Source organism: Rhinolophus hipposideros (genome assembly GCF_964194185.1).
Source record: "Rhinolophus hipposideros genome assembly, chromosome: 4".
Classification (NCBI taxonomy): Eukaryota; Metazoa; Chordata; class Mammalia; order Chiroptera; family Rhinolophidae; genus Rhinolophus; species Rhinolophus hipposideros.
This window is the reverse complement of record NC_138050.1, coordinates 34,149,292-34,165,826: the sequence shown is the minus strand read 5'-3', so window position 1 is coordinate 34,165,826 and position 16,535 is coordinate 34,149,292. Positions and strand designations below refer to the sequence as shown.

The 16,535-nt window shown below is 37.4% G+C and overlaps 1 protein-coding gene across 4 annotated transcripts in view; it reads right to left on the bottom strand.

The window, feature by feature from the left end:
• Positions 1-7,581: 7,581 nt before the first annotated feature.
• Positions 7,582-16,535, bottom strand: part of FGL1 (fibrinogen like 1) — a 49,895-nt gene continuing 40,941 nt past the window's right edge. For all 4 annotated transcript variants that reach the window (XM_081047174.1, XM_081047175.1, XM_081047176.1 and 1 more), the window contains 5 exons: positions 16,112-16,271; positions 15,736-15,833; positions 12,495-12,583; positions 12,139-12,326; positions 7,582-8,683 (listed from right to left, as the gene is read on the bottom strand). In XM_081047174.1, coding sequence (XP_080903300.1) covers positions 8,524-8,683; positions 12,139-12,326; positions 12,495-12,583; positions 15,736-15,833; positions 16,112-16,271 — 695 coding nt within the window. In that variant the 3' untranslated portion in view covers positions 7,582-8,523. The remainder of the gene's footprint in view (positions 8,684-12,138; positions 12,327-12,494; positions 12,584-15,735; positions 15,834-16,111; positions 16,272-16,535) is intronic.

The following is a 16,535-nucleotide window of genomic DNA, read 5'->3' as shown; positions in this document are numbered from 1 at the left end:
ACTCTGCATAGGTATTTTTCATTATTTTATTTCAGTGGAATAACTTATCTATTACTCAAAATATGTTTGTCAAATAATGTTGAATTAATTCCTTTATAGTACTTTTTAAAGCACTATATTTGTAACTAGTTAAAAAATATCACTGTACCATAATGTCACATGAAAATTTTGATAGAAGGGGCCCATAGACATTCATAAGCCCATCTCCTTTCCTAGAGGTCTGCTTATGCCAAACCATTTAGCTGAAGAGCTGTATAACTTGAGTCTTATGAACATCAGGAAAAGGGATTATAAAATCCGATAGCTTAGTCAAGCATATAACCTATGTATGCCTCCGACTGTACAACCATTGGAAATAACATGTGACAGTATGGATTGCTGTGCAGATGTAGCACCCAGCATGGCAAAGTAATCAGCTTTCGAAGACTGAAGCCATGTAGAAACCTGTTCCAAAGAAACCTGATGCTGGAATCTTTCAGTGAATTCTGCTGCCTTGGCAGTTACATCCTCCCGCAGTCTGGACCAAGAAAACTTAGAGAATAAGCATGGCTTTCAGGAGATTGCAATAAATCTGACCTTAAATACTAGGGACCTAGATAATTATGGCTCCATGTCTGTGTTTTTATTTGTACTGTGCATCCATTCTTAATTGCTTTTTGTTAACAAACATTCTTTGGTAACGGCTGCTATATTGAACACAGGAACAGCTACCTTAAGACCTCAAATTCCAAATTCTACTGGATTTTGCAATCTGGATATTCAATTTCCAGCTTAGCAATATTTTCAAGTCAGAATAAATTTTTAAAAAAAATGTTGAAACAAGTTCTCCTGACAATGAGGTCCTGTGGCACTGAGGAGATTTGAAACACTGAAAAAATAGGGTCCATGTCTTTGATGTGGTTTACAGGGTGCATCCAGTCATGGCTCCCTTCATTTCTGTCCAGAAATTCCCATCAGCAAAGTTAGAATCAAAATAAATAGAGCTTATTGCTTGATTACTGAAGGGCATTTCCATTACCTGGGAAGAAAAGGAAGACATTCTAGGCGTTGGTGAATCAACACCTGAGATGGTACAAGAGAGACTCTATCTGAGGGACAAAGTCCCTGACAATCAGTTCTCAGCGACCGAACTTGTCTCCAGGCCCAGACATGGGGTCTTTGAAAGTCAAGAAGACCCTGAGCAGACTGAGGCAGAGAATGCCAAGCAGTGTTGAGGCATGAAGGCCTTGGGCCACTGCCTCAGGGAGGAAGGACTAAAGAGGAAAGAGGAAAAAGCCTGGATTCACCTAGGATTTGATCCATGAAGGAAGTTGTCTGTGGGTGGTGTCCTTTGCCTCTGTGACTTTGCAGGGTAAGCAGAGCTCTGTTACTAATTCACACCACCCTCCCACCTGGGAAGCAGCAGGGGCCGGCGCACAAGGCTGCCTGTGAGCAACAAGACAAGGCAGTTTCTCTGTCAGAACCACACTGTGCAGGCAGGGAGACAGACAAGGCCTAAACTGCAGCGGATTCTGTCAACAGTGGTCACTGTGTCTCACCGAGATGGCAGAAGCCAGGTCATAGCCACTCATGAAGGGCCTCAGGTCTGGTACCCACTTTCCTGCTAAACTCATCAACACCAGTGCTAGGAAAAGCTAACAAGAGTGTCTTCGTATCCTGCCGCTGCTGGAACATTTTTCCATCAACCACAAAATCCCTTCCTAATGCAGAAGAAGGCTTCTCATGCTTTTCTTTCTTTCCCACTTTAGGAAACTTAAACAAAATATTTTTCAGGTAAAATATACAAATATTTATTTTAAAATATTAAAATATTTATATTTTAAAGCACTCTCTAGCACAGAAAAGATTCTTTTTTGAAGATTAGAGTGGAAGACTGTTTTGGCAGGTTTTATTTATACTTATAGGAAAAAAGGAGTAACTGAAAATGGCCAAGTTGACTGCCCTACACGTTATTACACAGTTTTTTTTTTTTTTTTTTTGCTCTGGGCCTGCTGCCAGCATGGAAAAGTTTTAATCTCTAAATAGACTCTTTCAGGAAGTTTTGGATGATGGTGAAGATGGTATGAAGAGAGTTAGTCACCCTAACTTCAGCTCTGATTAATATTGTCCTATGAAAATCTAAAGTGATCAGTGAGCTCCAGAAACCAGTCTTTTACTAAATTATGAAACAAGGAGAAGGACAGCTGGCATTCATGCCCCTTGGCAGGTATTCTGATCCAGGCTTGCTGACTGAAGGAATGTGTGTGGAGAGATCACACGCTGTCTAGGCACCCTGGCTCGGGCATTTGATCCCCTGAAGAATTTGGGGGGGCACACCTGATAGCCATCTGCATGGTGTAATCATCACTGAATTGCTTTTTTCTTGCTCTGTTTCAGAAAACTGTGTGAGAATATAGATCTAAACCTACCACGTAGGCTCTTGTCACATTTAGGTTCATCCTGGAAGATTGTCCTTGAATGAATATGTCAAACTGCTCAACTTCCCTGAATGAGATGAGTGTTAAGGAATGACACCAAGGATCTTTAAACTTTGGGGTGAATCATATGTATTTATGGAACTTGTTAAAGTTTAAGTGGCCCAGGATTACAACTTGATATTAAAAACAGCCTTGAGAGGAAAACATGTTCTCCTTCCAAACTCTGAGCTCCTCCGAGTTACACGTTCTGCTATATGCTGGCTCACATACAAACTACATGCAGATGACCTCTGAACCTAGGTTTCAAAAGATCCCTATTTAGAAAAAGTTCTTCTTAATCACAGTCCCCAAATTCCTTCCATATTCTGAAAATTTTCAGAATTATGCTTTCTCTGGTCCCACTGGTGTCTGGGTCAACGTGGAATTCTTGTTAAGATTGTATTTTAATTTGACCTTTCTTTATTTTGCATAATCACTATGTATATAAAAGTCTATCAGCTTTTGACTTTTAGAGAGATACCATTTTTTTAAAAAGTATGTGATTTTCTGCCTCATCAGCATGAGTAAATACACAAGGATATAATGCTCTTTCAAATCACACACTATTAGAACAGGACAAAAGTTGCAGGGGGAATGGTGATTTTCCACCAATGAGCTACTTAGTGTTGTTTCAAATTTAACTTTCTCGTAACTAGGGGAACATGGACTATTTTTAATCTTTTTTTAAAAAAACTAATGGTGAAAAGCTGGTATTATCTCTACAGGCCCTTCTTCGAGGCATATGTGATTCCTAAGAATCTTAGTTTTGGTCACTAGGAAGGGACAGAGAAGCCTTTATAACTAACTGACTTTTCTGAGGTTTCATTTTACATTTCAAGAGCCCTGTGTTCTAATATCATTCAACTGAAAAGAGACACTGTACGTGTACTAAAGGAGGAGAATAAAAGAGATTAAACAGCTGGCATATGTTAGCCACTTTTAAGAGCTCCTAAACTACCTGGTATTCCAAAGAATTATGGCATGCGTGATAATTCCGGAGGGTATAATCATTCCTTCTGGGAGAGCAGCCACAGCAGAAACCAAAACGTCAGCTCTATCCAACAAAGGGGTATTTGTTTAGCACCCTGAAGAAAAAAAAAATCAAATGACCTCTAAATCAAAATTGTGTAAGGTTGTCATCTTCTTATGAACTTAAAAATCTAGTATGTCTAAGATATACTCTTGGCCTCATTCCAGTTGCTATATGACCTTGGAGAAAACTCTTTTGAAGTTTTCTCCATCTATAAAACCTGGATAATAATACTATCTGTCCCAGATGGTTGGAATTGTATGAATTAATTAGTTCAAGCTAGAAAGGTCTTTGATAATGTTAAGTGCTGAATATTGTTATTGTTATAGGTGCAGGTGGAGGCAATGTTACACAGCACATCTATAATTAGAAAGGCCAAGAGACTGCAAATAGTGCCAACACCCCACGAGTTAAGAAACAATACCCTGTGTCGTTTGCTCCCTGAGAAGTCGGCTTGTTATGACTGAATACTTAATTCCCTCTTTTATCTTCTTTGAAAGGTTGTAGCTTGTCTTGGACTTGCCCACCATGAAGCATAGTTTTACTGGTGTATACACTTTAAGGCAGTATTCTAAATGAAGTGGCGACATTCATTAGGACACTGGGTACAGTCTTGGGTTTATGATGCTTATTAATTCATCGGCGTCAAGGGAGTAAGTCCTTCCCTAGAAATACCTGTGATTTGGAAAATGCAGAAAATTTCTTGATCTATAAAATGAAGGGAGGGGTCTAAACCTTTTAGAGAAGAAAAGCTTCCTTTTTTTCCCCCAAATAAAGAAACAAACAAAAAAAAATCACAAAGTTTTATGTGGAATCTAAATACAGAAAGTAAATAAAAACTGAGCTATGTGAAATGAAAGGAGAAAGGGGAAGAACTTCCTGTTCCCAGCAGTGACCGTGTCATGCAGGATCTCAGCTCCCACTCCCCACATAAGAATGTAAGATATGGTAAGACCAAAAAGGAACACCAATGGAGCCATAGATAAGGGAGTCATCCCCCTATATTCTCGATGGCGGATGATCGAGAAACAAAGCAAACATTCATCTGTACCCCAACAAGGGGTCTTCCTGCACCCCAGTCTCGCTGGTGGCCAGGCGAGACACAGGAAGTAGCATCCACACGATCCACAATGTAATCTGTTTGCTAACCGCACTTGCTAGGTGCAATCCACTGTCCTCTTGTCTACCAACCAACCAGCCCCCTAGCATAGCCACGGCAGTTATATTAGTGGCTAATGGTTAACCTGTAACAGCTGATGGCCACCCAGCCACAGCAGATGGACATCTGATTACAGCTGATGGCCATCTAATAACCGAGCCAGCACCTTTCCACGTGAGGCCAAGAGCCTGAAAACTGCTCTCCGGGCCTCTGTCCCCACAGACCCTAAGGCATGCTGTCAGAATGGAAGGCTCCCCTGAGCAGAATTTAGAGACCATTGGACCAATGGTAATCTCTAAACTATATTTTAACTACTAATTTTTGAGTAGTTTAAATTTCACTAATATTAAGAACCTGAACTTCTGAGCTCTTAACGAAGATATAATTTACCCAGAGTCATAATTTATTTTATACGCTTCCTTGATGCTTCCTTGTCTGGAAAACCTCTGAACATCTCTCTTTTCACCTTCAGCTCTATAGTGAAGCACTATAATTCATTGTTACCACATTCCCTTTTTATCTTCCTCCTCCTTCTCCTCCTCATCATCACCACAATAAATATTTATGGAGCATTTAGTATGGACCAAACACCATATTTTCTCATTTAATCCTCATGACACTACTGTGGGATAGCTGTGTTATTTTTCCTATTTTTGAGATGAGAACGTTCAGTCCAGAGATATAATTTGTCACCTAAAAAATGGCAAGGATAAAATTTAAACCCCAAACAGAGTGACTGTAATCATGGGTAATAGTATGTTGATTTGCCTTTCTCCCTAATTTTGTGTTGGCCAAACAACAGATGATGAACTGTATGGATATATATTGATTTCATGATTCACAGCCTTTCTGATGCTGTACCTCTTGGACAAATTTGTGAAGTTTGTATTTTCAGGAACACCTCCCCTTTTCTTAAAAATACTTTTTGTCTCTCCGTGGAAACACCTTCTGTCCATGTCAGACAATCAGAATTCTTACATTTTTTTTCTATACCTTGCTCTATTAAACAAACAGAAAAAACCATTCATGAATTTGTTGGTCCTAATGTGTAATCAGCTTATGTAAATTAAAAGTGTATTTGCAATTTAAAAAATGATAAAGTCTCATAAGTAACTCTCTATGAGGAAATTTCAGAGGAATTTATTTTAGACTGGGATCTTCCTGATATTTTGGCTTCACATAAAGCAATTATTTCCCTCTTTCACACCTAAACTCCTCAAATGAACTATCTATTCTGCCTGCTTTTTATTTCCCGGGCTCTGACTGTTCTCTCCTAGTCCAGGAAATGGACTTAAGGACACAAATAAGATTATCATTAAATCCAATGGTCTTTCATCAGAACACTTTCTCTTCCATTTTTTTATGGCATTAAAGATTTTTGTTTTTTGTTTTTAATAATTCCTTCTGCGTTGAAAACTATTACACTGAGATTTATGTAATACTATACTTACTTAGCTCTCCTCCTACTTTTGGGTGGAATCACATTTTTTCACCTTTAAAAGCTTTTCTTCTTTTGATTTCCTAATTTTATGAGTTCTTCAGGCTAGTACTTGAGCAAATAATACTCGTACCTGTATTTAAAATTGTCACTGGTGCCTTGTTATTTATACCTTCCCAAAGTGTGATCTGTGGAACACTATTCCCACAAGACTGCACTAAGAAACAAATGTTCAGGAAACATGGCAAACACTTCTCTTGCCTTGCACATTCTGGAGACTGTAAGACCAAATATTCTCTTTTATGACCTTACTTCCCGATGGAATGACCAGATGACATAATTCTTGCCAATAAGGCAGAAACTGAAGTCTGTTGACCCTTCACTTTTCTTCATGCTTTTAAACATGGACTGGAAGCAGGAACTGCAGTAGACAGCTTGTGATTTTGAACGAAGGACAAAGTGAATTGCAGACATATCAGCTTCCGCACTGCAGTGCACTGAGCCTGGGCCAGCAACCTTCTATCTCGCGAGTTCTTGTTACGTAAGATGAACAAATCCCTATTTGTTTGGATTTCCAAACTCAGGTGACCTTGCAGCTGAATACACTTCTAACTAGATATAAAAATTCAACATACTATATGTCCCTCTTGGAACTTCAGAATGCACATTAGAATATTAAAGGAATTGAGAAATAAGAAATCTGTGGAATTTTGTTCACTATATCATCTCCTAAACTCATTTGTTTGAGGAGCCCTTTTCTTCCTGTGTTAACTAGTACTATCCCACATCCTTGCTTTTCAAAGTGTGATTCCTACAGCAGCAACATCTGCAGCATCTGGAAACTTGTTAAAAAAACAGAATCTTAAGGCCACCCAGCCCAGAATCATAATCTACAGTTTAACAAGATGCCCAGGTGACTTGTATGATATTAATGGTGGAGAAGCACCACTTCAGAAAACACTGGTTAGAGGATAAAATACAACTAATCCTAACTAACATCTTTATGTGACCCATTATTTCAAGACATCTATTATTATTGTCACTTAATGCCTGCTTCGCTAATAATCACAGCTACTAGTTCTTACTGACTGCTAACTTTGTGCAGGGCGTTATTCTAAGTACTTTACTTGCGTAATTCTCACTTAACCCTATGAGGCAGGTACTATTATAATCTTCATCTTACAGATGAGATAGCTGAGGTTCAGAGAAGTTAAGTAGCCTACTCAAGGTCACTCAGCTATTAAGTGGCAGAATCCTGGTTTAGGACATAAGTGGTTTAGGATATAAGGATCACTAAGTGATATTGCCTCTCAAACTTTTTTTGTTTCCATTCACTTTCATGCTTTGCATACTTTGTGCCTGCAATGATTTCCCACATACACCTAATTAAAAGATCTCAGCTCAAAAAGTTTCTTCGAGGCACCTTTTCTGATCCTCTCCCCGCAAGCCAGGTCAGGTCCTCTGCTATACAGTCCCCAGGTACATATTTTTCCTTTATACTTATCAGCTTTTAAAATTACTTCTATTTTTGTGATTACATGATTAGTGTATGTCTTTATGTAAAAAGACCCTGAGTTTCATGTGGGCTTCAACTGTGGCCTCTGTGCCTGATACTTTTTGATACTCAAATGTTTTGGGGTGATATCTTGCCATTAGTCATGCTTTACTCTCTGTTGAAAGGTTCTCTCTCCACTTCACCTATCCAAGTTCTATGCAGAATAACCTGTAGCATGGTAGCAAAACATTTCATTTAGCATCAGAAGACTTGGATTTGATTCCTTGCTCCCGTATTTATTAGCTTTGCAATTTTGAGCAGTCACAAAATCTCAGATCCATAAATTCTCAGTTCTGTTTAATGGGGATAATAATACTTCACAGAATTGGTATGAATGAGGCTTCTGAAATAAGAGTATAACCTGGATAAACATCCTAAAAATATGAGATAGTACTTTATAGTGAGTTATTAAGATCCTGGGTTGTGTTTATAAGAGTTCCAGCTCTGTAATCAGAGACCTGAGTTCAAATCTCTACTCACAATTTTTATTGTTCATACAGTTGACTTGGCAATCCATTATTTGCTGGATTTTTTTTTTCAGGTGTTTTTTTCCGACTGCATTCATACGTAATTTGTTGTGCATTTATGCTTGTGTCATATCCCAAGTTGTGGCATATGTTCTATGCTTTTAATCTTTTATTCAACATAAGCTCTTATCATAGCCCTCTGTACACAGGAATGCAATCAATATTAACATAATATACATTTATTTGGTGAATATCACATGTTTGCTGTACTGAAACTGCTGTAATATAAGCAAGTTAAGAACGAAACGTAGCACACATCACAATTATCACCATTGTATATCTGTATGTTCAGAATTGCTGTTTTTCACATCCCTTTAAACCAAGATGAATTGCAGAAATGAAAGCCCACAGGGGGCAATTAAACAATATTTGGAATAAAATCATTTGGCCTAATTTTCATAACCACGGATTTCAAAGAATACCACCATCCATGCCAAGTGTGCCAGACAACCCCGTTGTCGGTTTCAGCACGGTAGGGGCCTGGGTAGTACAAACCATTCAGGTTTGCAGAGTGACACCTAGTGGGAGAAAAAATAAACACGGAACGATCAGACTAGAAAAATATCCTTCTCATACCCTTTTATTTTACTAGCAAATGATCAAAAACATCTGAACTATGAATTCTGCCATTTTCAGACAAGAAAATATTGATCAGTTTTCAGAAGCCAAGATATTTCTACAAAAAATGGGCTTTTTTAAACTAGTGGATTTTAGTGCCATAACAAATCCAAGAATACAAGGCAAGACCCTTGTTGTGTATTGATGAAGAAGCAACTCCGTTCTTAATAGCCTTAAAACAAACAAACAAACAATAAAACCAAGCAAACAAAATTATAACTTTGTAACCCTCAGCCTTAGCAAGAGTGGTTTGGGTTAACAAAGCACAGTGCTCTATGGCCAGATTTCCTGGATAACTTGCACTTACACTTTCATCCATCGGCTGCCAAAACTTAGGTTTCATAATTCAAACTTTCTTCCTCCCCTTTTTAAAATCGCTAGCATATGAATTACTTTAACCTCAAGGGTAATAAAACAAAGCTTAAACCTACCATTTAAAGTTTTACCAGACATCAACCAATAATCACTTGTCTGAGTTGCTAAGTTAATTTTTTACTCTAATATACATATTGCTGCAATTTAGATAAGTTGGTTAGGTTATCAAAATTTTTAAATGTCTCCCTTCCTCCTTTAAAATATGTGAAATTTGTCCCTGATATGGATCCATTAAGAGTATGTGATAATTTTCTGTGTACTATTATGAAATGAATTGCTACATATTTCTTTATTGATATAACCAATGAAAAGATGTCAGGCAATAGAATGTAAGGGGAGCACTCACAAAGGATAGTTCTAAAAAATCTATGGAAAGCACCCACATTATTGAATCAAGACACCATATAATTTACCCATAAGTGAGGAGCGGCTGGGTTGGATCACCTACCAGCTTAGAGATTAACTCCTGCTGACCATCCTGACCATCCTCCTAATTTAAACACATGTAACTATCGAAACCATGTATACTAAATCTGCAAGTGTCAAGAGTGTACTACTGTGTTTTTAAAACTGCATGGAAAGTAACATCAAAAAAGAAAATACTCTAAATTGAACCTCCGGGATATATATCTTGGTGTGTCTCTGTCTTCCTAGAGACATCTACTACATACACTTTCTTATTTGGTCTGTGATTTGAGTCTTCATTAGGAAATGACTATGGTTAGCAGAGGAAACCTTAGCTATTTTGAGACTAATTTTCCAGCGTCTTTCAGTTTCTAGAACAGCCTGGACTTGGAACTAGATTGGGAGATGGCTGGGGCTCCCTTGGCAAAGCAGTAGCTGTGAGCACCCACATGAGATGTTATGAGATGTTACCAGCAAAGCAGAGAAGACACCAACATCCAGTGACTGGGTTGCTACGTGGAGAAAGAACACAGTGTGTAGGTGGGTGATAATTATGAAGTGCCAACATTTCATGTAAATTAGAAAAACTATGGGGCAGAAAAAATAATAAGAAGAAAGGGGATGACAAAGTTAACCTACAGTAGTAGCAAGCATGGTAGAAGCTACACCAAGCTTCTGGAACAAGTGACTTTTCCTCCAGCTTTTCTGATTTTCCACCTGCACAGCTTTATCATCATCTCCTTTGGCTCCAAAGATAATGCCGTCTCCCTGAGGGGCTCCAGCTACTGAACTGCCTTTGTCTTCCCTGAACCCCTATCTTTAAAGTCAAGTAAATCATTTATTTTCCCAGGTTAATATGTGTGCCAGTTGTCATTGAGGCATGATACAAGCCAATCAACTGAAAAGTTTTGATCTCACGGTAATATTAACTGATGTGATTGTTATTTCTGCATATGGAATTCTGTTCGAAATCAAACATTAAGGGATGCTTGCGACTTTGTGAATTATAGGAAGTTTTACATAATGCTGATCATTTTTTCATAATACTAACTTAGAAGGACAGGGGAAGAAAAATGAGGAGAAAGAGAAGGTGACAAAGATGGTTTCTAAAAGAACAACAACAACAACAAAAAACACTGGAGAAAAGACTGTCATTTACCTTTGATTTGCTAAAGAGGAAAGATAACTTAGTTTCTCTGTGCTCTCTCACTATTGTATGTGTTCCAGTTCCCTTACAAAAGACCAAAACTTAAATGGACTCAAACTTTTAGAAAAGCAAAATCCAGAGAAAATACTGTTTTTACAACTACTTAGATTCAACTTGATACTACCTACAGCTAGCTGTATCTTCATAGAATCTACAACTCTTAATCAGCACCTCACGATAACTGATGCTCATAATGAGAACTCACATGATTTTAGGGAAAATTAACATGTGTCTGGTATACCTCCACTTACTAAGATAGAGGACTCTTAAATGCTTTAAAAGTGCTTAAAGTGCTTATATAACATTAATATCAACATTTGGATTGTGGAATTTAACTGGATAGTTCTCGATTACATAGAAAACCTGGCATTTCAGACTCACTTACTGAAAATTCTGTAATGGAAAGTTTCCATGTCCAGATATTTTGAGGTGGCCCCTGTCTTCTAAAGAGAAAAAATGTTCAAAACTCATGCACTGCCTAACAGTTTGAGCACATCTGCTTTGCAGATACAGCAGGCCCATTGCATTATTTTTAAGGAAGATTGTATGAAGCTTCCATTCCTACTTTAAACTTGCGATTACGACAAAGGAAGCTGTCTGGAAACTATCTTGGGTGGAGATGACTTAAAGGAATCAGGAATATCTGGCCTTGAGAAGAGAAAATATTGAGAAATACAATAAATATCTTCTCATCCAATGCCCGAAAACTTATCTTGAAAAGAAATTAAAATTACCCTGTAGCTACTGGGGGAAAAACTGGTGAAGTGCAGGTGGCAAATTTCAGGTTAATAAAAGAAGTACAGTCAACAACGGAATGAGCTTGTTGATAAAGTAACACTGAAGTATTCAATCAGAAGGTGAAATTAGGCTTCAGGAATATTGTAGAGGAAATTTCTGCCCTGGGAGGAACTTGGATTGATTTAATGAAAGTCACAGTAATTGAAAAGCAGTATTACATAGGAAAATTTACGACAATAACATGACCGTTTTGTATGATAGGAAAAGATGAACAGCTACTTGAGTTTTAAAATGCTGAAAATATTTTTTATATATGTAGATGCTCTCTATTTCTTCATGCAATCTGTGGCCTGCTCATGATGATAACTTACCCATAATTCAGTTTGCAAATAGCCTTCATAAAAGTACTAATTTGATTTATTTCCATCACATACCTTTCAAGGTTTACTAATGTACAGAAAGAACAAATCCTCAAAATACTTCATCACTGAAGAATTCTAATAAAGATGATTACTTAATAATACCAGTATGACAAGGAAGATCAACATTACCTCACACAGGTATTGTAATTAATGCCCACTAGAGAGATATCATCAACGCCATTATAGCTATGCTTATAAAATGTCAAACCTGTTAAACCACCAGCCAGACTGATCTTCTTCTGCACAGTTCCCTTCATAGTTGTCATTATCTCTGTCCCATGTGCTGAATTTCATGCTTTGGTGACTACCCCACCATTGCGTCTCAGGATGAAAATTGACTGCAAGCGCGTCTCCAGCTGTTCCAGAATATTCCCCGATATTCAACTCATAGGAATTCTAAAGGAACAGAGGCAAATTCTATTACCAGTCATCACTATTTTTAAAATAGGCTTATTTAGTAAATAAAATAATAGGTTCTATTGTATATTTTTGTTTCCACTGACTTCAGGGATTATCTTGCATGTTTTAAGCATAATTTGTGGTACTTATTTGAAAATTTTATACCTTTTCATCTCCAACTTTGAAATTTTTATATTGGGCGTAACAACTATTTTTTTCAAAATCTTCAAGGTCGATTTTTAAAGTGTAATCTCCTGGAAAAGAAAATAACAAGAAATGGTAATTTTTTTTTTATGTGTGAGATGATACTGATTTACTGAGACTTAACCACAATTCATGGCTCTATTTTACTTAGACTATTTCCCTCTTCCATGAGTCAGTTTTTCAAAGACTAAACAGTGACTTGTATTTACAACACAAACGTTTTATTGTGTGTTTTACTTGAAAAAAAATTAAGGATACATTATTAAAGGTAGAAAATTTCTTCTAGATCTATCATAGGTGAAAGCTAGTGCAATTTACTTTGCAAAGAACAGAAAACATCATCATTTAGTTAATAAATTAGAAATCTAACAGTGAAAGATAAGCAGTTTTAAGAAGTGTAAATGTTTATCCTCTTTTTCTTAATTTCAGTAAGAATGTTGATCTTAAACATAAATAATGACTAAATAGTTGGTGTCTTCAAGTAATCATCTTTTCTTCATTCTCCCATCATTTGCAAATAACAGACTATTTTTCAGAAACACAACTACTGTCTGGAACATAGGAAGTTATAAATCAAACTAAATGTTAAATAATGTATGTTCTATCCTCCTAATTTGATAAATAAAATTTCATAATTACTTGTAAGACCAAGTTTCAATTTAGAGTCTTAGAGTCCTGAGGTTTTCAGGCCAGAACATGGAGGCCCAGGAGAGAGAGGCGCTGAGCCCCATCACTCAGGCCTGGTCTGTGGGCTGCCTCCCTTCTCTTCCCAGCACTGTCTCCATCACACACAGCAAGGGGCCTTGTCCACACTTGTGGACTTTCCAGACTAAACACCCAAGCTTTGTTTATACCTACAATACAAGCTGTTCCTTCACCTCCCCTCAAGTTTAAGGGCACACACACCAGCAGCCCACCTTCCCACAGGACAGACAGAAAGGCATGAATGGATCCTGGAAACAAGCTTGTGGGTGTTTGGGATGCTGGATTCTCCTTTGCTGGAGTGAGTCTAGGAGGGATGTGGGCGTCTGTTGGCCTTGGCACTTTGGCCTCACAAATTCCTTGTCCCATGGAGCTCTCTAGAATGGGGTTCCAAGGAAGAGCCCCCCTCTAACCTGATCAAAAGGCAGTAAAAGGTACATGAACCAAGAGTATGAAGTGGACGGGAGCACTAATGTGGGCTGTTAACTCTCCTAAAAACTACTTTGCATCATATAAGAAACAAAAAATCAGTCTCAATTCTTCAGGTAGCCATCTCTTTGGACACTAAAGTAAATAAAAATACAATTACAGACCATTTCTAAATGAACCTTATTGCAAACCCCTCCAGTCAAAATTTTGCAATGGGGATAAAGCTATTTTCATAGGCAACTGCTTAGCCTTGAGTATTCTCATAATTAAAGAATGCAGGGACAAAGGCACTGATTTTCCTTGGGATGATGTGATACATGGTTGCAAAGCTTTGAACTGATAAATACATTTTTTTCCTACCATGAGAGTAGCCAGACTGAACACTAATCAAAACATGAAGGGGAAGCAAATGTGTTGGCAAAGTGCATCTGGGTGAATACGCATTTAATAATAATTTGAAAAACAGTAAGTAAGAATTGGGGGTATTTAGAAGGAGCCAAGGGTGACTTTTTTGAGGTTTTCATAATTTCAGTAAGAAACCATATACATATTAACAAATGAAAGAAACAGAAGCTGCTATGATAAATGTTATGTACCTATCATAAAATATTTAAAAGTAGGATAATAAGTATGTTGAAAATTAGAGAGCATTGGACACAAGGACAAACAAAGAAAGTATTAGGCTTCTAGGATTAGCCATCCTAAAGTATTATTCTGGAGTTTCAAAAATCCCTGTAATTATAATCCTACAGACTGTTATGAATATAAAAATACCAACCACTTCCCTTTACTTGGATGAAACAACACTTGCTCTTACATTTAATGCATTGTCAGTGTGACTTTGCATGCTTTCTTGAGCAACACAATTGCCTTTTATAAAACATTCAGAATCAGACCTGAGTGGAACTGACTACAATCTCAGATTGTAAATGAGGCATGGAAGACAATGGATTGCAGCAAAAGAACATGGGAAACAGAAGTGTGGAAAATTGTTATCAAACTAATGATATTTTAGATAAATATTGAACTCTAGTTAAAGGTATCCATGCAAAAATATATAGGGGGAATTTTACAGATGTCTTCAATTTACTTTGAAATGTGTCAAAAAAATAAAATGAATCGATGGACAGATAAATGGATAGATACGGGATAAAAACAAGCATCATAAAATGTTACTGTAGAATTTAAGTGGCAGGTTGAAACGTCTTTCAGTTTTGCTGTATCTTTGAAATTTTCAAGATAAAATTGGAAGGGGGATGGAAACAAGGACATTTAGTATAGTATGGTTTTGATGGCAAAAACAGCCCCAAATCCCCCAATTTTTCACCTTCCCCTTAGCAATTCCACTTTGTAACATCTCTCATTAAGTAGATTTTCTTTCGCTGTACATCTGAGCTGGTCCTTTCACCAAACAAAGCAGTGAAAATGATTGTGTGCCAGTTCGAGGACTCAAGAGACTTATGTGCTTCCACTCTCTCTTGGAATTCTGCCTGTGCTACAAGTCCAAGTCCAGGCTAGCTTGCTGGAAGATGAACGACCATGTGGAGCAGACCTGAATTGTTCCATCTGAGGCGAACCTAGAAGAGCCAGCCTCCAGCTGACCAGAGGTTGATCACAGACCCATGAGCAAGCCCAGCTAAGATCAGTAGAGCCACCTAGCCGACTTGTAGATCTGTGAGACATAATAAACGGTTGTGGTTTTAAGTTGCTAAATTTCTGAAGTGGCTTGTTACACAGTATTATTGTGGCAATAGATAACTGTGTAGCATACTTATTTTGAGGCACTCAGGGCACTGAGAAAAGAATGACTATAACATTACATTTCTTTCCCAGAAACAGAAAATACATATATGGGAAATTCCCCACCCCCAGCCCAGGTCTAGTTTCTTTCCCTTGATTCTTAGTTTTAAGCAGTCACATTCTGTAAAGGGGATTATTGCCCCAAAGGGATCATTGCCATCTGCAAATCACGGTAGTTACTGAATTATTTCTATTGCCTATGATTTAGTGAAAAACATTTTAGTGTTGTTTTATTGTATTCCAAATGAATTTGACATTAGGCAAATCTTACCTTGTATGGTTAATAAGTGAAGATTTTTATTACCCAGCCAATATTCACCATTTTTTTTGACAAAATTTCCAAAGCCATTTTCATAGTCTTCCCAGCCTCTAAAAAATTTAAAGTGAAAGCTGATTTTAGCAAAATCCAAATAGACCTATGCAGTACCCAAGGTGGTCACAACCCCCCACTGCTGTTCCCCGCTCCCAACCCCCATATTTTCTTGATTAGTTAATATACTTTCAGTATTCTTATTTAGAGAGTGAAAGTCTGTCTAATTAATAGACTTCAGGATAGTGCAAAAAGATTTACTTATTATAAATCTCACTTATTATAAATCACTTATTATAAATCTCAAAAAAAAATCCTTATTTCGTAATTAGCATACCTGCTAAAGTTCTCACTGCCATCAGATCGTCTCTGAATTACAGTCCATCCTCCTCCATCAGACATGTCACAATAAACAGAGAATTCTGCTGGGCTCTGGAGAGGTTTGATTTTGTAAAATCCACTGTGTTTATGTCCATCATTGAAAATCTCTGAACAATCTGTTTACAAAACAAGGTAATGTAATATTTGTTATTTGTCTTTTTTTTAAATTAATAAATGGAGCCTCTGAATGAGATTACTGAATACTAATGGAGACAGATAAACACATGATGCAGATAATCAGCTCTTTAAAATTGCCTCTTGTACATCTTCCAGTGGATATTAGGAAAGTCTTATTTCTTTTCTTAGTATTTAATTATCATCTGACTCCTTAATATGGTCATGGACAAACAGGAGTAAAATAGGGATCTGGTTTGTGATTT